The 23876-nt window shown below is 36.9% G+C and overlaps 1 protein-coding gene across 1 annotated transcript in view; it reads left to right on the top strand.

Moving 5' to 3' along the window:
• The first annotated feature begins 11131 nt into the window (after positions 1 to 11131).
• The window catches only part of THSD7A (thrombospondin type 1 domain containing 7A), a 305592-nt gene continuing 292847 nt past the window's right edge, over positions 11132 to 23876 (top strand). Inside the window, exon 1 of the mRNA XM_070424355.1 lies at positions 11132 to 11535. Coding sequence (XP_070280456.1) covers positions 11361 to 11535 — 175 coding nt within the window. The 5' untranslated portion in view covers positions 11132 to 11360. The remainder of the gene's footprint in view (positions 11536 to 23876) is intronic.

Below are 23876 nucleotides of genomic sequence, written 5' to 3'. Positions count from 1 at the left end.
ACCTTCAGATGTGTCAATGTGTGGATCGCTCAGATATGTCTGTGTGTTGAACAGGGAATCGTTTGTTGGATTATAGATATCCAACTTGTTGTATCTTAAAGGGGAGAGACCAAGAGGTCTTCTTTTGCTGCCATGAAGCTTACATCACCCAAATTTTCTTTTTATATGTCTTATACATTTCTATTAATTCTTAAGTTCTTTTAGCTTATCTCCTTTATAAATTATAAATAAAAATCCCTTAATCACATTTTCTAATTGGTTATCCATAGTTTTCAGAAAATTAATGATACTTTTATATGTTAAAATTTTAATTTCTGAATTCTCTTACTAATTTTAAAGATTTTTCTACTGCTGCTTTTGGGTTTCTCAGATATATAATTTTTAGTTACAGATAATTTTTATTCCTCTTTCTAGTAGTTGTCTATTTTATTTCTTTATTTTGGCTAATCATATTTTCTTGTACTACTAGAGTAATATACAACCTTTGTGGCAGTAATAGTATTTATATTATGTTCACTAATTTAGTGGGAAAATATAGTAAATTTTTTATGAGGTATGTAATTGCCTTGTGGTAGGAGTCATGCATCTTTTATCATGAAAATATCAACCTATTCTTTTTTTTTTCTTAGGAAATTCTATCAAATTTCTTTTTGGCATATCATGATGATCAAAAAATGTCTCTTTCTCCCTATGAATATGCGGAGATATATGGGATAAATCCTAATCTTCAACTGCCTTACATTCTGGATATGACTCTTAATAATATTATTGTGACATTCTATTTCTCTACCAAGTAACACAGTTTACTAATATCTTATTTCAAAATTTGATATCAATATTTCTTAGTGAAATTATCCTGCAATTTTTGTCATATCTTATTATTCTTATATCTTTTTATTGTGCTGGCTTCAATGAAACAAGAAATGCAACTCCAAATTACATACTAACTCCATATGTTAATTATATCAAATTTTAAATAAATTTAGGGGAGATGAAAAATATGCATTGTCTTAAGACAAAGATAGCTTTTTGCTATCCCCTCTCCCTCCTCCATCCAGCCTTCTAGGCTGTTTTCTCAGTTAGTATGATTTGTCTGTATTTTTTTTTTAACAAAATTTATTTCTATGAGTCAAGTGGAAGGGGTGGAAGGGTGTGACTCATATAGTTATATATTGTTTTATTTAATTTTAAATGGTAGAAAGAAAGGCTACCCCAACTAGTTCATAAATAGTACACGAGTGTGGTCATATTTATTACTTTATAAAGGATAAAATAATAAATCCTTTTTTACTATATGTACTTTATCCTTTCACTGGTACACAACCAAACCAATCTTCTACTACTGCACATGAAAAAAAAATCCCTTTTATATTGTCACTTAAACGTGCTGAACAGTAGCCATCCACCTTTTATGTGAGACCTTACTCGTTTGTCACTGGTATCACTGATGCTAAATTACTGATCATACTATTTCAGCATCATGATACTCTTTGTAAATTGTCATTTATATTTCCTTAATATAGTTTTCCAATTGTATTCTGTTAATAGTTTGACTGACTCTGAACTTTTGAAATTAATGGATGCTAAGGCAACTGAATTTGATTTGTAAGAAAAATTAACTCATACTGTCATGGGACAGCATTTCAATGGATACTTCCCATTTTTTAAATCTCTCTTTTTTTAAAAAAATATTTCATTGATTTTAGAGAGGAAGGGAGAAGGAGAGGTAGAGACATCATTTATGAGAGAGAGTCATCGACTGGCAGCTTCCTGCACACCCCCTACCAGGGATTGAGCCTGCAGCCCAGGCATGTGCCCAGACGGAGAATCAAACCTTGACCTCCTGGTTCATAGGTTGATGCTCATCCACTTGGCCGGGCTTAAACCTCTCTTGAATTCACATTCATTAAATGAAATAAATATACCTTTGAGCCTGATCTCACCAATACAAGGCAGAAATGGAATTTAGTAAAAGACAATGTTAAAGTTATATGTTTGCCAAACATAAAAGTAAAAGGACTTTACTTCAAAGATGTTACTAAGAGAAAATGAGTTTTATAGTTCTGTGTATGTCTCAATCTATAAGAAATACGAATATTTTAAATATTCCAAGATATACTAGTAACACATTGATCCTAATCAAAGTCAGTTACTGAAAAAAATTAATGAAACTTCTATGCAGGTTTGAGGGTATAAAAAACACATTATTATTATATAAACAGTCTATTAAAAGTTGAGTAAAAGTAAGGCAATATTTTTTGGAAAACTAATGTTTTGAATTTCATACTCATTGAATTCAAGTTTTTATTAAATTTTCTTTTTTATGGTTTCAATAATCTTTAAGAAATTTTTATTATTTTCATTGCATTTGTTAAATGGGCTGGTATTTACATTAACAATGAGATGTGTAGCATCTATACAACAAGGTCAGTTTGCATTTCAAATTGTGGTCAGAGTCACAATTCTGAAGGTAACTCACTTTTTTAAAGTATGAAACTTTTGGTGATTCAGTAGTTTCAAAGTTAGGTTTTAAAAGTATTTCTTCTATCTCAGTCAAATAAGTAACAGAAACTTAACATTCTGGATTGGAAATACATAGAATGAAACATAATTTGATGATGGTTTTATCATCTGCCAATGATGCCATAGATGTAAATACAGACTATAAAATTTACAACTTTTAAAGATTATTTTCACCTGATTATTGTTTGTAGCAATGTTGGGAAATTGAAGAAGTCTTGCATGGAATTAGATTTGTCAAACCACTGGTATCTGGAGCTATAAGACTGGAGATGGCTCTGTGTAATGCAGCGACAACTTAAGTTTCCTGCAGCCATATAGGGATATGAAGGTAAGCTTTAATTTCAGAGCGGTATGCATTCATGACCTTTCTGCTACACAGTGAGCTCTGATTAATGCTTCCACTCAAGGTGCTGCAATAATTATTAACTCAATAAGAATCTTAACTAAAATATAAACAGTTAAATGAAGCTTTGAGTGCAGATTTTACAGGTTTAAAGAAGATTAACCCATTAATTATAAGAAATTAGCCACATCTCTCTGTTGTTGCTATTACTAAATGACTTATAGTACAAATTAATTTGTGGGATTTAATTACCATATTCTTATTAAAAATAAGTGTAGAAAACTCTGCTAATCTGGCTTCTTATAAAAGTTCTTCTATTGGATTAATAAGAGCTTCAAAATTTCAGGGTTAATTGGGAGGAATGATATCCCACAACCATTTTGGTAGCCACAGGCAACAATGAAATTATTCTGCTACAATTATGATTAGAAACAAATAATATTTGATAATATATCTATGTAAAATAAATATTTTAATGAAAACTGACAAATCAAATGAACCAATTTCAAAAGTAACAAACATTATGATAATCTCTAGGTCACTATAGTTGTTAGGGAATTAAGATTACAAAAATGTTAATTAAACTCAAAGTAACCACTACACTGGAAGACCCAAGATAACTTAGGCATTCTGCAATTATCTTTGTTGAAACACAGACTTGGTGTTTTGCAAAGAAATCATTTGTTCTGCCTTAGTGAAGCTAATTATTCTCAGCATGCAACCACTGTTTCAAATTGCAAAAGGCACATCAGCCTTTGCTGTATGTTGTAGGAATTAAAACCCAATCAAATGAGATAATGAAGTGCATACAGAGAATATAATACCAGTTTTGCAATGCAATAAAAGTGAAAGCCATTTAAGGAAATGTTTCAAAAATCATAATTTAGAGAAGAAAAACAAGTTGTAAAGCAAATGCTTATGAGTTTATTTTAATTACTTATTGCTTAGAGGTAAGCATTGGGTTTATTTATTATGTGGTTAAGATTCTTCCTGTTAAAGACTGAGGAATATGGTGGCTAAGAGCCCAACATGAAGCAGCATAATGCGGGAGCTTTTTAAATTTCATGGAAAACTAAGGAAATAGTATGTATTATGTCATAGATAAGCATATACATTGCAGGAACTTCATGAGACTACATCAAGAAAATAGTTATTAAAAATAGACTAGCATTCTTGCTCCTTTGTACTTGTATGTTCTAAAATAATGATTAGTGCTTCTATTCATTAAAAATCACCATCTGTTCTAACATCAACAACACGCTGCCCATTTAAAAATCTCTAGTTACTCTTTTTTTGGTGAAACCTATTTTTTTTTTCTAAGAATACATAGACCATCAGTAGCCCGCATATATGCACAAGGAGCTATTGAAATATGATGGGGTCTGGGTCTGAGTTCCTTTTTACTAAAGAGAAATCTCTTGTAATTGAATTAATATAATTGAGTTAATATAATTTTTTAACTGTTTGCTTTGCATTAATTTTCTTCACACCAGCCTTTGTCAGTGATGTTTCCTGCTCCCACCAACACTATCTTTTAAGTCACATGGGGTGAAATTAAGATGGATTATAGGTTTTGTCCCTTGCTCCTTAAGGGAGAAACCAGAGTAAGCTTCCCTTTTAGCTGCCAAGAAAGTGCGGTCATCTCAGCAGCCTGGAATGTGAAAACAGCAGGATTCACACATCAGCAGTGACAACACAGAGAGCAGGAAGTTTCTGTTCATTACACACTGTGTGGGCTGCCTTTCTGGGGGAGTTTATTCTGCAAAGTATTGATTGAGGATAATGCCCACTGTTAGTTATTTACACTCCAACAGAATACCCTAGGTATTAACACATTAATAGGTTTCTCTCTTGCTCCTGTATTCTTTCTTCATATTACATTTTACCTTTGTTTACATAATGCTGGTCATAATATTATGTTGTTCTAGAGTTGAGGAACATGGCGGTTTGAATAGCACATATAGTTCCAAGCTCAGTGCCATGCGTACATGAAGGCTCAGTGAGTGATACATGATTTGTAAGTCACTGTATCCCCAGAGCTTGACACAGTGCTTGGCACAGAGTAGGGACTCAATAATATGTTTCCCCATTGGTTGAATGAATGGGTGAATTTTCATCAAAGGTTTGATTGGGGAACATAGTAGAGATCACTTAAGAACTGTAATAAAATAATTCAGTACTATGAACTTTTCCATAACCAAATCTGGGTACAATGAAAGGGCTTAGATCTAGATATTTGGCTCACATAAGTTTGATAGTGTTGCTCTTAAGTCTGTGTTATATTCATATTTTTAATTTGGACTAAAAACGTAGCAACTTAAGAATATGCCAACAGCTGTAAGATGGGGTTTCTATCACTTTTCATTTAGAGACACATGTGTTTATAAGGGCATCCTGTCCACACTTTCAACCTTCTTACATTGAGTTCTGACATCCCAGCTTAGCTGCTTATGTTCATCTTTTCAGTTGAGGAAAGTAAAATTGGATGGTGAGCTATTGTTTAGCCAAAACCTGGCAGCTCTCAACCCATTATTCAACTTAAATACTTTCTTTTTTCTTTTATTATTACCTCAGATCTACTCCAACAGTTTCAGAGCCACAGATTAGCAAATGAAAGAAAAGTTATTTTCTTTGTAAATTGCCATAGGATGCAATTGTCATGTGCTGAGACAGGTTAGCATCTGTATCTCAAGGGAAAAACTTTTAGAAGTAGCAGGTCTGCCAGTAGCAATTAATTAAAAAGCTTTTCCTACTATTTTCAGTTACACACATGTACTAGCAGCTTGAGAAAATTGGTAGTGATGTCTGCTGTCACCACAGGGTAGTATAGTGGATGGAGCTAATTTACTGACGTTTGTTTTTTCCTCTCAAAGTGTCATATCTTCATCTTACACTGAACTTGATTTTTCATTGTCAGACAGTGATCTCTGCATCACTATGGATTTTTTTATTGCATTATAATGCATGATGTATGAGATGTAAGCATATCTACAAGAGGGAGTGCTCTTGCATCTGTGAATGTCAAGATGTGTTGAACAGCTGGTCTCTTCACCACCTACTAAGCAAAAGTACAAAGAAAGGCCATTCTCTTAGCAAAAAAAGATTTATCAGCTTAAAATAATCAGTAGCAAGACTGCCAACAATATTTGTCAATTTTTCTAAACCAAGTATAACTTTTATATAATAAATTTTTATCTCAAGGACAAGCTTCAGTTTTTTTTAGTTCATTTATGGGTAATTATGTATGCCAAGATTCATTCTTTCTTAGGAAAGTACTGTCCTTGAATTCATTCTGCATATCTGTCTTGAAACATTTGGGCACACTTATTCCCCTTTCTAATTACTAAATTAAAAAATAATTTAAAATTTTAGGAATATGAATATTTATTTAAATTCCTTCTTTTCACAAGTACTTGTCATGCATCTATTAAGTTCAAGTTAGACAAGTATTTGTGTTTGTTTTTTTCAGTGCACAGTTTCTCTACAGAATCACTGATTTTCAGAAAGCTGTCTCTAATTTGGACAAAACAAAATGGATATGGAAATCATGGTATCCTGTGACTTTCAAACTCATCACTAACTACTTGGGAAAGTTGTTAAACTTCTGTGTATAATTAACCTAGCTACTTTTTGAAGCTTCTTTGCTGTGTAGTTTGTTAAGGTCCAGCATCATATGCTAGGCTGAGTTCTAGTGATCAGCCTGCAAACTAGGAGACAGGTGGGGCAGGCCCAGCAGGGAAGATGTGCCCACCCCTTATTATTACTATTTTATTTTTTATTTTTTTAGAGAGAGAGTGGAAGGGAGGGTGAGAGACACAAAGAGAGAAACATCGATGTGAGAGAGAAACATTGGTTAGTTGCCTCCTGCTTGCGCCCCAACCATGGCCGGGGATTGAGCCTGCAACTGAAGTACGGTCCCTATGACTGGAATCTAATCCAGGACCCTTCATTTCGCAGGCCCATGCTCTATCCACTGAGCAAAACCGGCTATGGCATATGTGCCCATTCTTAATAGGATTTGCTGCCTCTGAAGCCTTAAGACTTAGAGAGTTCAGGGGAGTCTTAGGAGTCAAAGAGTTTGGGGCATCCACCCAGACAAACTTGTCCCAAAGCAGAACCCTGACCTTAGAATCTCTTTTTAAGGACTCCTGGGCTTCTCAATTGTTTGTTAAAGGACTGTAGCTTCTCATTATACATTTGTAGGACATCAACACAACTGGTGATTATACTAGTGAATTCTGTTAACGCTTATATACTTTGTGCCTCTGTACTTTTCTTTATTTTCATTGTTGACACTATGAAGATGTCCCCATTTCATCCCCTTTACTCCCTTCCACCTAATCCCCCCTTCCCTCTGGCCATCACCACATTGCTGTTTGTGTCCATGGATTATACATACATGTTCTTTGGCTAATCCCTTCTGCCAGGGTGTTCTCTACAGAAACAGTCTCCCAAGTCACCACTGGTGACATTTTTTAACACTCTGCTATTACCTTGTACCAGGGACTACTAAAGTCTCAATACCATATATGATGGGATCATTATTGTAAGATTTACAGTGAGTGATCATTCCTCAACCCTTAGAAGGATCTGAACCAAAGTATTCTACATTTTTACCTGATATTCAAAACAAGGGGTCCAACTGTTTTCAGCAGATTCTTATTGTTTCCAAACAGGCTTAGTTTTGATTAAAATGGAGAAACCATGGGACTAAGTTTCTGTGAAACAATCTGAAATTTAGAATCTACTTTCCCTTCACTACACATACCTACAAACCAGCAAACTAGCCAACCAGCCAACAAACAAACAAAACAAAGGAAAGTCATTATAAAGTAAAATACATGAAAAGGAATATAGAAGTTGACTGTTAGTCAGATTTGGGAGAGAAAGTAAAATCTAGGGTTACTTATTACAAAGCTAAAAAGTTAAATGTTTTATCTCTTAATAATTTGGTGGGTGTGGCAAGAAGTGAGGAATAGAAAAAAGCCCAAAATAAATTTCGTCTACCCTAAATCTTGGTCAAGTATGACACCTAGAGGCCACACAAACAGAATTCCTTAAATAAGGCAAGATGCATTTATGTAGAGAAAAATATTTAAAATTTTTGTTTCAAAATGGACATTGTTCAACACTACCCTACATAACACTCTATCTATGAATAACTGTATATTTCTTCACTTACTCATTGTTTTTATTCATAAAATCTGATATCAAAAGCTTTTCCTCTATCAAGTAATTGAGTTTTTGATGATTGATTTTAATATTGATACTAATCATTGAACATCATTATCCTTTTGTCTTACAAGTTATGAAATATGTTTATATGTTCATGTCCTCTAATAAAAGAGAAAACATGTGCATAGATATGTACATACCCTCCCCCACTCTCTGGAGTTTAGAAATGATAGAAAAATAATAAAGACAGATGAAAGGATACCACATGAGAGGTGATAGGTTCAGAATTGTCTCATTTCTAAACATTAAAAAATATGCTTTGCATTTTTCATCCATTGGTTTGGAAAACTTTTATAGCCCTGGCTCATTAATACGTGAACAGTTCTTCATGAAAAATGATGAACGATTTACTTCATGGCAGGCTGTACAGATGGTCAATTTAATCTGCATCCTTGAGACTTCTCATGACTAAATTTTGACATCATGTCATTAAGCATTTGTACGTTATTTATATCATACTCTAGAAAACAAAGAATGCTAAGTCTTGCTCTCTTTTGCCGCCTATCAGTTTTATTGATAGGATTTACCCAGCTGGACACTACAGCTTTCACAAAGGAGCATGTATCTGAATATATATATATTGCTTGTATCTCCTCAGAGACCCATACATTTTTGTCCTCAAGTGTAATAATGACATTGTTATAGAACAGATATGTGGCAGTGGCGGAGACAGATGTTTATATGACTTAGTTTCTGTAACCTTGTCCAGAGATGTCTTTACTGCTGACTGATTGTGTAGTGTATGTTTGTGTGTGATCCTTAAGCCTTGTATAAATTGGAATTCAATGAAGGAAACCAGTTGTTGGCTATTTTCAAACAGTATTGCAGAATATTCACTCTGGTTGTGTATTTTAAATGGCAGCAAATTTTGATTTAGAAGTGGCCCCTGACTCTTAAGTAGAATGCTTAAAATTGTGGCTATAATGTTTAAACTTTTTTCCCAGTTGAGCAATTATTATACAACCATGGATAAATATAAAGATTAGAATCTTAAATTTTCTTTTGACATTAAGCTATTAAGTATAGCTTCTGATGACTTTTCAAAGGGCTAAGTAATTATCCTGTATATTAAATTGTACTAAGTAGACTCCTTAGTTCTCGGTCTTCTGTTCTTATTGAGTTTCTACTTGGTGAATTGATTTGGACTTCCCAAGAATGCTTAGCATGGGCTGATAGTAACAGAGTACTTCTGTTATGAAATCCTCCCTGTGCCAGTTACTGGATTTTAGGGTTTAGAGCCCTTGCTAGCTGAGAAATAAAAACAAACAGGATAGGAGAACACTGCCATTAGTGGCACTGCAGTTTTCCCAAAGAGGACAGAACCAAGCAGGTCCTATTTTCTTTGGTGTAGTAACTGTTTCTTGTTTGGTGTACTCCTTCAGGGAGCCATACATTAGTTAAGATCAACCCATAATCTTTTGATTGTTGCCTGTTTCTCACCAGTGAAGAAATAGTAATCCGAATTAGCTTATCTCTCCTAATCACAGACTCACATAGCTAGGGCTCTCTGAGCTTTTAATTCCCTCCTAGAGGCCTAACAGAGTGGAAAGTAAACAAAGAAGGAATTTGCAACCTTCATCGTTGCTAATTTCCTCTGATGTCAGAATACTTAAACAGGCAGGATCTGGAAATTATTTGATCAAACCTGCTCTTAATCTAATGCACGCAGAAGGGCTGTGTCTGGAATGATCTGCAAAATGACAGGCGTCCCAAGAGAGCTTTATGGAAGGTTTCCTTTTTCAGAAACAGTAGCTTCCACAATGTCAGCTCTTGGGTTGGCTCTGCTGATGGGGAGTACATTCATAAAAGCAGTTTTCCTGCCTTTTAAATTTTATTTTATTTGGCCAAATATTGATGACAGATGTGAATAGTTTTCTTTGGCTTTCTGTTTGCAGAGTTTTTAATGGGCTAAATGACTTGCTATTATTTTAGCTTTACTAGGAAATGAGCTAATAAAAGGTCATAATTGGGGGCGGGGGGTGGGGGGAGGCGAGAAAGAGAAAGGGCAAAGCATTATTGGACTTCATATACATTCCTCTGTTACTACTAGTTTAAGAAAGTGAAAACACAAAGAACAAAAGACCCAAACCCATGAGGTAATTTAGATTATATTTTTCTACACTAAGAGTTCAGACAAATTAGTGCCAGGGATTTTTAAGTAAAGAATTTACTGATTCTTTACTTAAATTTTACTTACAAGTGTAAAGGCAGCCTATTTTGGACAAAAAGAAGTAGATAAAGGACTAGCACTTTTATTTACTCCATATCTGAAATACTATTTTTGATTAGTTTTAGTAAAACTATATAACTAGATAGCATTGTGAATACTTACTGCATACTAATTCTATTTTAAAAATATTAAAACACAATGTACTTTGATTTGTCAGAGTAGATCAATATCACTCATATTTTTATTGAGAGCAGACTAAAAAAAACATTTTAAAAAGTGGTTAAGCACATTTCAGCAGCAAGTAAACACCTCTGTTGTTTTACTGTTTTGTTTTGTTTTGTTTTGTTTCACATCTGATCATAAGTACTCCTCCCTCAAAAAGTGATTCAGAAGATACCAGTTAAAATAAATGACAAACACGAATGCTTTGTGTACATATACCCTAAGAAGAACATACCACTCGATCTAGCATTTGACTCGTTGGGTGACGAGGAATTTCAATGCCTGCTATTTGTCACGATGGAGCCTGTCGGATGATTTCTTTTACTAGTGTAGCCTTCCAAACATATTTCATCACACCATGTGCATGGGAGTTCTTTGGGCGGGTATGTTGCATCTGGTCGCCCCCTCTCTGTTCCGCTCGCTTCCTTTCTCGCCCTCTGGCTCTCTCCCCCCACCCCCACCCCACCCCCACCTCCAGCCCCCTCTCCCTCTCTGGGCTCACGCTCCCCCCACCCCCTCCAGCTGGCGTCGGGTGCCGCGCAGCTCCCAGACCTGGAGGACCTGCTCCGTCAGCTGGGGCCCCCTGCAGACGGCTGCTGGCCTCTCCCTCACCACTAGGACTTGCCACTGTGCGCGGAATGGCAGCCACGGCAGCATCCCCGCCAGCGGCGGTGGAGGCGGCAGCCACGGCCACCACGGACGCTATTGTTCCCTGGTGTTAAAGAGCTTTCCCTCCTTTTCGTGGGAAACGAACAATAGCAGGGCAGAGCTCTGCTTTCTGTACTCCTTGGAAGACACTCGGAGGGCGCAGAAAAATTCCCTGCCGTCCGTGTTCGGGATCCGGACCCTGGAGCGGCCGCGAGCGGCATGGGGCTGCGAACGAGGCGCTTGGCGTCCCGGGGCCCGGGAGCCGCGGGCCGGTGCCAGGGCGTCCGGCAGCTGCTCCCGCCGCCGCCGCTGCTGCTGCTGCTGTGCCTGGGCGCCTGCGGGGCTGCGGCGCCGGGCGAGGCGGACGCACCCACCCTCTATCTGTGGAAGACTGGTAAGTGGGACGGAGTTCCCCTTCTCCCCATCTTCACATCTGGGTCCACACCGCAAACTGCCGGGCTTCAGGAGGGCCCCCTGTGCTTGTGGATGTTCCGGGAGTGCTGGGCTCCTAAGATAAAAGTATGATGCGGAGGAAGTAAATTGGGTCATGTCCGATGCTATTTGGAAAGAGAAACCTAACAACTAAGAGGCATTAGTGAGCCCCTGGAATGAGCTCGCTCTCGCAGCTCTGCAGTTAATAAGGACAACCAGCGCTGCACTTTCTCGATGAAGTGCAGTATTTTTAACCTCTGGGTTCTCATTCTGCTATGAATGTCTTAAATCTATTTCTAGCAAAGAGCCAGCAGACAGTTTAGCCCCGGTCTCTACTCTGTCTTGAGGCAAACTGTTTGCTCGGTGCCATGCTGCAGACGGTTATAGGATTGAATTTGCTAAGTATAGCTTTGTGATTTGTGGGACACGTGGAAACAAGCCAAACAAGGGCAGTTCTGACAGTTAACCCGCAGCCGGGGCTCCAATGAGCTCACAGAGACCAGGTGCAGCTCAGTTCTTACCCAGTGAATTGCGGGATTTTTAAAGTGCACAATTGTTAGGATGTTTAAGGTTTAAACTTTTTCTGTCTGGAGAATTCTTTTGCCTTGTTTTCAACCGACAAAAGCAGCAACGAATGACTTGTCCATCTGAACCTCCTGGGTAAGTGCTGACTGGAGGTCCTGGCAGGGCAGTGACAGGCAGGAAAACAATAGAGTGAGGGATGACTGCCCCCTCTCCAGCTGCTCCTTCCTTCTCCAGAGGACACTGAGGATTCTCTAGCGGACTTGAAACTTGTGATGCTTATCAGAGTGAAGTGAGAAACACTGTGCTTATTGCTTAAGGCTAGGGACCAGTGTTTGGCAATGCCTAAATATTAAGAGAAGGATGCAGTAGAGAGGAGGGAGAGAATGTATGTTTTCATCATGGGATTGCAACCAAGTTACTTCAGTGATCTATAGCCCTTTGCTACACAGATCAGTCTGCTTTACAATCCGAATTTTTAAAGAAGTTGCATCTATCCAATCCAACAACTTAGATTGAACAGAAATGGATTTAAAGCTAATGTACATAATTTGCCTTACAATCTTGGATGAAACACACACACACACACACACACACACGTTTTTAGAAAAACCATTTGGATTAGTGTTAGCCATTCTCCTTAACACTTGCAATTTACAGATTAGTTGATGAGTGGATGTAGATAAAATCACATTAATTAATTTCAATTTAAAACAAGTAGTTGAAGATCTCTAATTTAGCTAAAGCCATGGTTTTACTTTTCAGAAGCTCAGTCATAACAACAAACAATAACCAAACTATAATTTCCATTAAATGGTATTATTTGGATGCTTGGTAAGAGCTTGGACAAAATAGTACTTGGCTGGTTGAAATGTGTGCTATTAAATTAACGAGCCAAATAGTTATTCAGATAGAAAAAGAGTCTAGGCAACATTCACTTACAGGAACTGAGGTGCCAATATATGTCAACATAAATGTCATGGTGGGAACACAAGCCAATAAACAGTTTAAAATAGTGGAAAGCTGTCAGGAGCAAGGATATGGAGACCTTGGTTCCAGCACCAGTTTAAGCTCTTGCTAGCTGTAGGAACGTTGGCAGTTTACTTTTGACCCTTAGTGTTTTCAGCTGCATATAAACACTATTCATAGTGTTGTCCTAAGTTATGAAGAGCAAATGAGTGAGTTATGAGAAGTAATCTGTAAACTCCAAAGTTATGTTCATGTTCAGACATAAATAAACTATATGAAGAGGATGATAATGACGTCATTTTTAATGGTGACCCTTGGTTTGTTAAAAAAAAAGCTGAATTAAACTGGAGAGCAAAATAATGACCTCTTTATTGTTTTTGAGAGGGAAAGGATACATTACCATATCTATAAAAGGAATAGGGAATATTTAAAGGGGAGGGATACATTGAAAATGAAAATACTGAGATGACAGAATCAAGTGTTTCTCATTTGATGAAAATGAAGACCCAGAAAGGGAATTGGGGGAGAAAATGAGGTGAGACAGTCCAGGATATCTGTTCCATTGGGGAAAGGTTGGTCTTGGTATAGCAGATTATGGGGGTGGGGGTTACATTCTTGGTGAGATATCTGAAGTGATATAGTGAAAAGTACATAGAATGAGAAACTGGGACAGGAACTCTAACACTGTGTTCACCACGAACAAGCTATAGAACATTGGCAGTCATTTAGTGCCAAAGTCATTTGGTTCTTGGTTTCCTATTTTGTAATATTCATTAATTAGAAAAGATGATATCCAAGGGCCTTGTCAGCCTGAAATTGCTTCAAATGTATGTACGTGAACATATACCATAAACACGCATTTATTCATATATATACACATAGTGTATTTACATGCATAGATATAATATATACATGAGCATAGTATGTGAAGTTTATGACAATATACTATATATATTATATGAAAATTTAATGTAAGTTGTATATTAAATGAAAATCATTGTCAATCCACAACAAAGAATTATTGATGACTCACTGTGTGATTTTTATGAAGTCACTGTGGTAGTAGAAGCTATCTAGGCTATTGTCATCCCTACCTTCAAGAAACTCACAGTTGAATAATACTGTACATATACAACAATTACATCATGGCCCACCATACTTTAATGAAACACTATGAGAGCAGAGACGTTGTGTAGCTGATAAAGGGTGTTGTGGAGGCTTTCAAAGAAAAGCTAATGTTGATCTGGATTTTGAAGGATGAGCTAGATTTTTTACTCAGGGAGGAGTAGAAGCCCATTCCAAGCAGAGGAAAGAGAAAATAAAAAGGACAGTCATGACAACATTCCTAGGTCTTGGAAGTACTATAACTCAAGTCCAGGATGTTTGGTGGGAATGAATGGATTTAATGCCAATGAGGTCAGTTGGGGGAAGATTGTAAGAAAACTTGAAAATCATGGACAATATATTAGAGCTTAACCTTTAAGCAGGTGGAAGCCATTGGAATCTTGAGCAAAGTATTGACTTATTCTTTGCCCAGAATGGAGAGAGAGAGGTTAAGAGGCTAAAAAGGGTCAGTAAAAGAGTGACTGAGAGGCAAAGGGGAGCAAAACTAAGATCATTGAAGATATAGTGAAGGGTGAATAGGGGAGGACGGGGAGGTCACATTGTAGAATTCTAGCTGTCACAGTGTCTGCCAAGGAGAGGAGAAACTAATGCTATTAAGATCTCCACCATGTCTGCACCCAGTTACTTGAGACAGAGAATATGAAAGAAGTAAGAGTAGGTTTCTTGGGATTGGAGAAAAAGAATATCAGTTTAATTCTAGATATACTAAACTTGAGGTAGCAATAATCTATTAAGATGAATAGATCTATTGGGAAACTTAATGAAAGGGTGGATAGTTTAGGAGAAAGAGTAAGGCTGATGTGTAGGCTCGCAACTCTATAAATATATGATATTTTAAGGTGTGCTTATTGTAGGGATCATTAAAAGAAGAAAAAAGTATTGAAAAGAGGGGCCAGAATATTATATAGAGAATTTTGGGATTTAGAGGGGTGCTATTGGAGAAATACTAGTGAAAGAGCCCAAGAACCTGTGGTCAGAACAGGTCCAAGGAAAAATGGCAATAGGTACTAAATGGAAGAAGATATTTTATGAAGGGGATGGTGGCAAAAGGTATGAAAAAATCCTGAAAGACTGGAAAGGGGTTAAGAAATATTTCAGAAAATATCAAGGAAACAGAGGAATTGGTAAGATAATTAGCAGTGTTTTGGGAAAGGACATTTTAAGTAGAGTGGTAGAGATATAAATTTGATTGAATAAAGATAGTGGAAAGTTATATTAATAAAGTCAAATAATGAAGTGGTATTTAATTCTCTCTGCTATATTGTTTTTATTTTAACAGAGAAAACCCAATAATATAAGCTATTAAAATATTTATTAAAATAAAAAGTTAAATGTTTCAACAGTATTTTATTTTATTTTTTCCATCGCCATTTATCCCATCTGTGCCCTCTTCCACCTTCACCTATCCCCCTGCCACTCTCCCAATCACCACATTGTTATCCATGTCCATGAGTCCTCTCTTTTTTTATCTTTTTTGCTCAATCCCTCCACCCTTCTCCCCTACCCCAAATTCCTGAGCTGTTAGCCTGCTCTCTATCTATGAGTCTCTCATTGTTTGCTTGGTAGTTCAGTTTGTTCATTAAATTCCACATATGAATGAAATCATATGGTACTTGTCTTTCTATGACTGGCTTATTTCACTTAGCATTATGTTCTCTAGGTCCATCTATGCTATTGCAAAGGGTAAAATTTTCCTTTTTATGGCAGAGTAGTATTCCATTATGTACATGTACCACAGCTCTTTTGTCACAGTCATTGAAAAGGTAACTTTCAAATTGTCTTTATGAGAATAATTGAAAACATTAAACACTGAGGTAAAGCACTTATGTTATTGGGAGGTGAATACTTAATTTTTCTGATAAGCTACTTATTTCCTTTTTAATATTCTAGAATATGGAATTGTTTCAATAATAATTATGGCTAATTCTATTCACCTGCAATTCCAAATTAGGCATATCAATGCATGGAACAAAATGTGATTGACTTAACAAGAGTCAGGCAGAAAATAGAGAATACATTGAACCTCTATCCATTTTTGTCATAGAGATGTATTTTCAAAAAGGTGTTGAAGTGATTGAATTAACTGTTATAATAATGAAATTATATCGAAGTTCAATAAATAGGTACATGCTAGCTGTTGCTTACAATTCAGGTGATGAGGGTATTTAAAGGTATGAGTTTCTCTCAAGGAAATTGTGTCTTACATTAAATGCTTCTGAAGTAGGTTCAGCCAATACAAGATAATACTATTAATGACAATCACTGTCTTTTACCTACTTGATTGTGCATAAAATAATTCCATGCTTCAGTGTAATGTAAAATAAGTGCTATCCTTTTTTTCTTTCACATACTTGTACTAATATAAAGTGTTCTGCAGTATTTATGGAAAAATATCAGTCTTAATTAAGTGGCCCTTAATCTTACTATTCACTAAATAACAAAGGAGAAAGAGATGCCATTTAGGTCGTAGTAACATGAGGGTGGCATTATCTTAATAAAAATGTTTTGCACTTCAATTGTGCTTACATTTTGCCTTAATTTGGAATATGACACAGTTTGCTCATTAAATGAGGATAGGGATGGAGCAGAGAGGACAGATTGTGGGCATCAATGTCAATTAATCCAGAGCAACATGGATAGAAAGATACCCTTACCTATAAAATTATTTCACCTCCTTGACTCTTTTCTTTTTAACTCCATTATGGGTAACTAATATGTATTCCATAGAGGTTATCTGAGGATTAAATATGGTACCATGTAATGTCCTAGTACAGTGCTTGAAACATACTAGAACTCTAGTAAATGGTAGTTTTATTTTTGCTGTTATCCTGTTATAGAATGCAATGGCTACTTAATTTTATGACCTGGAGCAGGTCCAGTAATGTGCATTAGCTTTCTCTAAAGCATCAATTTTTGTAAATGCACTAGAAATGACAAATTGATACAGTTAGAGTGCTAGGTACTCCAGCACATTACAGGGGAGACAGTATGGTGGGATGGGATGAACATGGGCTTCAGGATCAGACAAGCCTCTGTTTAAAACTTGCTTCTGATGGTCAAGTTACTAAAACGCTCTGACTTAGTTTCTTTACCTCGGAATGGTGCAGAAGTTCTGAAGTGAGAGGGCATTTGTGGTGATTTAATAGGTAGTAACTAGCAAGTATCTAGCGCAATGCCTTAAATGTAGTAAACATTCAAAATGTTAGTTCTCTTTGCATTCTTTATCTCTTTATCCCCTAAAAATGACACAACTTGTAGGGATTATACTGATACAACACAGTTATCTGTGTTCTCCAACTAAAGCACACCATGGAAAACAAAACAAGTCTGGAAAGAAGCTATTTTATTATAGGCTTGTCTTTTTCCCCCCCTTTGCCATATATGTATACAGCATGAACTTAGGACCATAAAAGTATTTTAAGCAGAAAATTCAGGCTGAATTATTTTATTAGAATTTTTTTATACTTGATTTTGTGTTGTGTCTCAGGGGATTTCTCAAGAATCTGACAATTCACATTCTTGTAATTGACATAGTCACATATGCCTTCCAAGTTAAATTATTTTACAGTAGAATTGTTGGTGGCTTATGCGTTATTTTGATTTATTTGTTAGGTGTTTATTTAAATAAACTTAAAAATACTGCCTGGCCAGCTGGCTCAGTGGTTGAGCATAGACCTATGAACCATGAGGTTGCTGTTTGATTCTGGTCAGGGCACATGCCAGGGGGGTTTCAGGCTCCATCCCCAGTGGGGGACCAGCAGGAGGCAGCAGATCAATGATTCTCTCTCAGCATTGATGTTTCTATCTCTCTCTCTTCCTTCCTCTCTGAAGTTAATAAAAAAGTACATGTTTTAAATATTACCATTTATGTCTTGTTTTCCTACCCTTCTTTCTTAGCATACATAACACAGTTAGTGCTCAAAATTCATTAATTATTCAGATCAGAAAGTCAAATGTTCAGGTGGCTTTCTGAAGCTGTAATATCTCAATGGACTGTGGTAACTCAGGTCACTCCTCATGTAAACTGTAGGTAGCTCTCTGGTTTGGAAAATGATGGAAGCCCCAGCCAGGACTGATGTTAGGAGTGCTATAGAGCTGCACACACCCTGACTTTTTCTAGGGATTGTTGCTATATAGAAACTGGCTTGACGTTGGTGGGGTGAGATGCTGACGTTCTGATTAGGGTGCTGGGGATGCATGATGGGCTTTGGAACCTTTTAGGAGGCCATGAAGCCTCTCAGCCTTCATGTGACATAGGTTGGAATGGTGACACTCTGCAGAGGGATCTCTGTGGGAAGGGGAGGGTGGGGGCCTCGCAGTGTAGCAGATATTTGGAGCAGGCTCCCTTGGAATTAATATAAAGGCACTTTAGAGTGGTCCTTAACAAAGAAGCATTGAGGAAGAAGCATTTGGTAGAATATAGCTTTCCTATCACAAGGACATCACAGAGTATGAGGCAGAGGTGCTAATGAGTCTTAAGGTAGAGATTTTTTCTAACCTTTTTCAGCAGAGTTTTACTCTAGATAATTTTAGAATACATTAAAATGATGAATGATAAAGGAATTTTCATTTAATCTCCAGGTACCCAGGCAAAAAGAAAAGTAATATTTAGAGGAAATGATATTACAATTAAACACATTGGGAAGGAGTGGGGGAAGCATAATAGAAAGTATGTGAAATCATAATCTTTTTTTATCGCTCTTATTGTTGCCATATTATTATATTAATGTTATATCATGAGAAAATAAATGAAATAAGGGCTAAAGCACAAATGTGCTCCTTTATATGGACAATAATTTTCAAATGACACATGTAATAGAGTAATGTTCAGGGGGCTTTAGGCCCCAGGAGACATCATAGAGATGGGCCACGTGAAATTTACTGAGCAAAATCAGTAAATTTAGGATAAGCTATGCATGACTGCTAAAACTTGGGGGGAAAGTGAGACATTGTAAGAGAGCAACAAAACAAGGAGAGAAAAGATAAAACAGGCATCACCTTCATTCTTTAAAAATTATATTTAAAGTCATGGTTTATGATAGGGTTCACTCTAATGTACATTTTATGGCTTGGACAAAGATATAATGACATGTATCCACCATTAAGTATCATACAGAGTAGTTTCACTGACCTAAAAAGCCTCTGTGCTTTACCTGTTCATCCCTCCATCTCTCTCCCTCTACCTAAATCCATGGTAACCACCTATCCTTTTCCTTTCTCCATACTTAAGCTTTTTGAAAATGTCATGTAGTTGATATAATCCAGTTGAGCGTTTTCAGATGGGCTTCATTCACATAGTAACGTGCATTTATATTTCATTGATTTTTTACAGAGAGGAAGGGAGAGGGATAGAGAGTTAGAAACATCAATGAGAGAGAAACGTCGATCAGCCGCCTCCTGCACACTCACCACTGGGGATGTGCCCGCAACCAAGGTACATGCCCTTGACCGGAACTGAACCTGGGACCCTTGAGTCCGCAGGCCGACGCTCTATCCACTGAGCCAAACCGGTCAGGGCTTAAGTTTTCTTCATGCCTTTTATTGGCTTGAAGCTCATTGCTTTTAATTACTGAATCATATTTCATTGTATTGATGTAGCACAATTTATCCATTGACTTGTTGAAGGACATCTTGATGTTTCCAAGTTTTAGAAATTATGAATAAAGCTGCTATGAACATCCACATGCAGGTTTTCAACTCCATTGGGTAAATACACAGGGGCATGGCCACTGGATCATATGGGAAGAATGTGCTTAGTTTTGTAAGGAACTAGCAAACTGTCTTCCAAAGTGGAGGTATCATTTTGTATTCCAACCAGCAATGAGTGAAAGTTCCTGTTGCTCCCCATTCTCACCAGTGTTGTCAGTGTTTTGAATTTTAGTTATTTTAATGAGTGTGTGTTGTTTCAATTTGCTATTCCCTAATGACATAAGATGTTGAGCATCATCTTTTCATCTGTTTACTTGTCATTTGTGTATCTTCTCTGATGATGTGCATTCTTATTAAAATATGAAGAAGAGTAGCATGAGCAGGTGGAATTCATGTGATAGTTCAGAGTCTCAATCCACTGTGCTGCACATGTTGTACTTCTTGCCCAGATGAGATGAACTACACTAAAAACAATTATTTTATAAAGAGAAGACACACATGGAAGTTAAGTAAAGAATAAATGGGCCTAAACTTGTCTAGTTTGTTTCACCTTTAGGGGGACGCATTTGGATAGAGCTTAGAAGTGATGAACGATCCCTTGAAATGAAAGAAAATGGTCTACTATATTAAAGATTAAATTGAGCTTGCAAACTTGTGAGATTTTCAAGTGCACATCACATGTGCTGTATTGCCAGCTGACTGTGGTCTGGTTTATAAATCATGTAGTTGTATATGCACGCCTTCTTGCTCTTGCATGAAGGAAGCAATAGGCTGGTATAAGGTTGAGGAACAATATCCTCCTGAACTTCTGGGAAGCCGTGGAAGTCCACTGTCCTTAGCCCCTGGCAAGCTGTCCTGGGAACTATCCTGATACTTAGATTGCTCCCATGGACCTTCCCCGGGATACAAAGTGTGGAGCACACCCAGAATGGTGGTGGTAGAACAATGACTCAGAAGTGGATAGTTTGTGTGTGTACATAGGGGTAGAAATACAAGAGAGTATTAAAGTAGCTAACCTAGAACTATAAAGAAAACTTGATGGAAAATTATTTTTCCCAAGTGACTGTATGAGGCACAGGCATTGACTATATAATTGGAATAATTTAACTTATGGTATATGGCCAATGCAGGGCTTTCAAATTGTGCACATATTCTGGATTAGAAGTTATCCCTTGGATTATAATAGCAGAAGCAATAACAAGACATTCTTTGTATCATAGATGGATATATTTACAAGTAGTAATATATCAACTAAAGAATGGCGTCAGAACACAGTGCCTATTTGGGTTGCACTATTTAAATAATATTTTTGTTTTCTCTACTAAAATCAGAGAGTGCAACTGTAAGTGGCAGAGGGGTCCATTGTATTCAGGTACTTCTCCTTGACAATGAAAATAATTAGTTGTAAAGAATTGAACCCATATCCCGAAATGAAAGAAGCACTGATTACCAAGTAGTTAAATAAATATGTATTTGTGCACATTTGTATGTGCATAATAAATAAAATTAGATGTTGAAGAATAAACTTTTGAGCCAGACAGACATGAATATTGACCTAATTTTGTAATTTATTAAGAGTAAGGTCTGTAATTTTCCTGTGTCTCTTATTTCTCAACCATGCCATAGGTACAGTATCAGTATCTACCTCTCCAGGTTATTTTACAGATAACTTGAGATAAACACATAGGCCACTTAGATGGTGCCTGGCACATGTCAGTGCTCAGTGTTATCTCTTACTTATTGTGATCCTGGTGTGAGCTGTAAGTGCCTCCTCCGTGGGATAGAGTTTGTCTCCTGCATCTGTCTGCATTCTTTCCTTCTTTTTGATTCTTCTTTTTTGAAGCTGCACATGTATCTCAAACTTCGCTTACTCTGCCTGCTCTAAGAGCACAGTTGCACGGCCCTCAGCTTTGCTGTTATCAGAGTTATTCAAAGTGTAGTTTTAAAACACTGAGACAGTCTGCCTTAGTGTTTTATTTTTACGTGTAATCATGCATATCGTTGCCATACAGGAAATACTGGAGGTGTGACTTTTTAAGTGGGACGGTGCATTCCAAATTCCTTTGTGTGGAAACACTTAAGAATATTCTTGGCAAGACTTCTGTGGTCTGTGACGCTCTGAATGAAAGGGTATAGGAAGTGTACAATGATTCTATCTCTCTCTCCCTTCCGCTCTGAAATCATTTTAGAGCGGAAGGGAGAGAGAGATAGAAACATCAATGATGAGAGAGAATCACTGATTGGCTGCCTCCTGCATGCCCCCTACTGGGAATAGAGCTCACAACCTGGGCATGTGCCCTTGACCACAATTGAACCCGGGACCTTTCAGTCTGCAGGCTGATGCTCTATCCACTGAGCCAGATTGGCTAGGACTATAGTGGTGATTTAAAAAAATATGTGCAATTATGAATACTTTTCAGCAAAATATTAATTATACAAGAATTTATGTGAAAATTATATTTTAGAAAACTTTGTGCCAACCTTATGTTCATCAGGAACCTGCTCATGTAAAAGATCTTATTGTGGGAGATAAGATCTTTTACATGAGCCCTTGCATGACCTCCCACTAACATAGCTTTAATTTTAAGATCTTTTTGTGTCTAACCATTTTCCTGTGTTTGTCACTCTGGTGCCTGAGCAATATCTTCAAACTGCAGTGTTGGCACCAATGTCCAAAAAGTACCTTTTTTCTAAGAGCATCTGCCTGCTGCATATCAATGACCATCATTCTTATGAAATATTACTTATAAAATATTTTACATTGATTATGATATCATTAAGGCAGGACTGGTAACAGACCTGGTGGAATAATATGGATTAGCTATTATTTTTTAATGTGTGTATATAATAATTTTTTTTTTCTTATAAAAATGAAGTTCATTTAGAGCCATTGCATTGCACAACTTCAGGGACTCCAGCCATAGTTAGAATTAGGTGACCTTTTTCTTCATCAGCTGTGTAGGTCAGGTTTGGTTAAATAAATCTTGCATACACTTAGTGCCTATTTTATGCCAAATTCTGCGCTTGGAGCAAACATGAATATTACGTGGACCCATCCCTCCCAAGTACCCTATTGTGTAAATAAGTATTTCTTGTCTAGCAAACTTTCTGTAAAAACAGACACACACACACACACACACACACACACACACACACACAGAACAGAAGGGGTGATTATCTTGCAGAAGGACACAGGAAAGGCAAGATTTCATAAAACACAAGTTTGAAAAATAGTTTACAAAATGGACAAAGGGAGAATTCCAGAATTCCAGACAAAGAGGAGCAATTGGGAAGAAATGAAATGTCATGCATGTCCAGGGACAGAAAGTTCTGAGGCATAAAAAGCTGGAAATGAGCTGGGGTGGGAAGAAGGGAGTGTGAGGACTACACAGAATCGACCATAATCAGGAGCCTGGCCTTAGTTTGCTGTAGTTCAGCTCCTGGAATCCAGGAGCCCAAGTCTGTTTGGACTGATACAGTATTACCAAGAATCAAAGAATATATTTGCAAATGTTAAGTCCTTTGTGAATTTATGAGTTTTAGAAGATTGTTAATTGTATAAATGAACTATTGCATTTCTCCTTACAAACTATGATAGATGCTATCTTTAGGTAATGCTAATTAAACATAGTTATTTCAATAGTGGAGCATCTTGTTGGGCTTTTATATATAAGGGTGATTTAATACTTTATTTTTCCTCTATAATTTTTATTAGACCAGTGTTGGAATGAATAAGCCTCAAATGTGTGTGCTGTTTCTCTGGTGACAGAGATATAAATGAGTGATGAGGACCAGGCATGGTGTAACAGCTGGTTGTACTAACTTCTCTGTGTGGACTTCGCTAATTAAGGAGTCAACACCACTCATTTACCGTGCTGTGGGTGTATTATTTGCCATCATTTAGAGATGGGGTCCAATTGAAAAAAATCTCATAAAAAACAACATTGTTGACCAAATACAGTATCTGGTGAGCCCAAGTAAGATTAGAGGGTACTTACTAGTTTACAACCTTTACCTTTGGCAATCATATCAGGTATT

This window comes from Myotis yumanensis, unplaced genomic scaffold, assembly GCF_028538775.1.
Source record: "Myotis yumanensis isolate MYYU_CA2020_CCGP unplaced genomic scaffold, mMyoYum1.0.hap1 SCAF_9, whole genome shotgun sequence".
NCBI classification, from domain to species: domain Eukaryota; kingdom Metazoa; phylum Chordata; class Mammalia; order Chiroptera; family Vespertilionidae; genus Myotis; species Myotis yumanensis.
The sequence above is the reverse complement of the archived record's forward strand: the minus strand, read 5'-3'. Positions and strand labels throughout refer to the sequence as shown.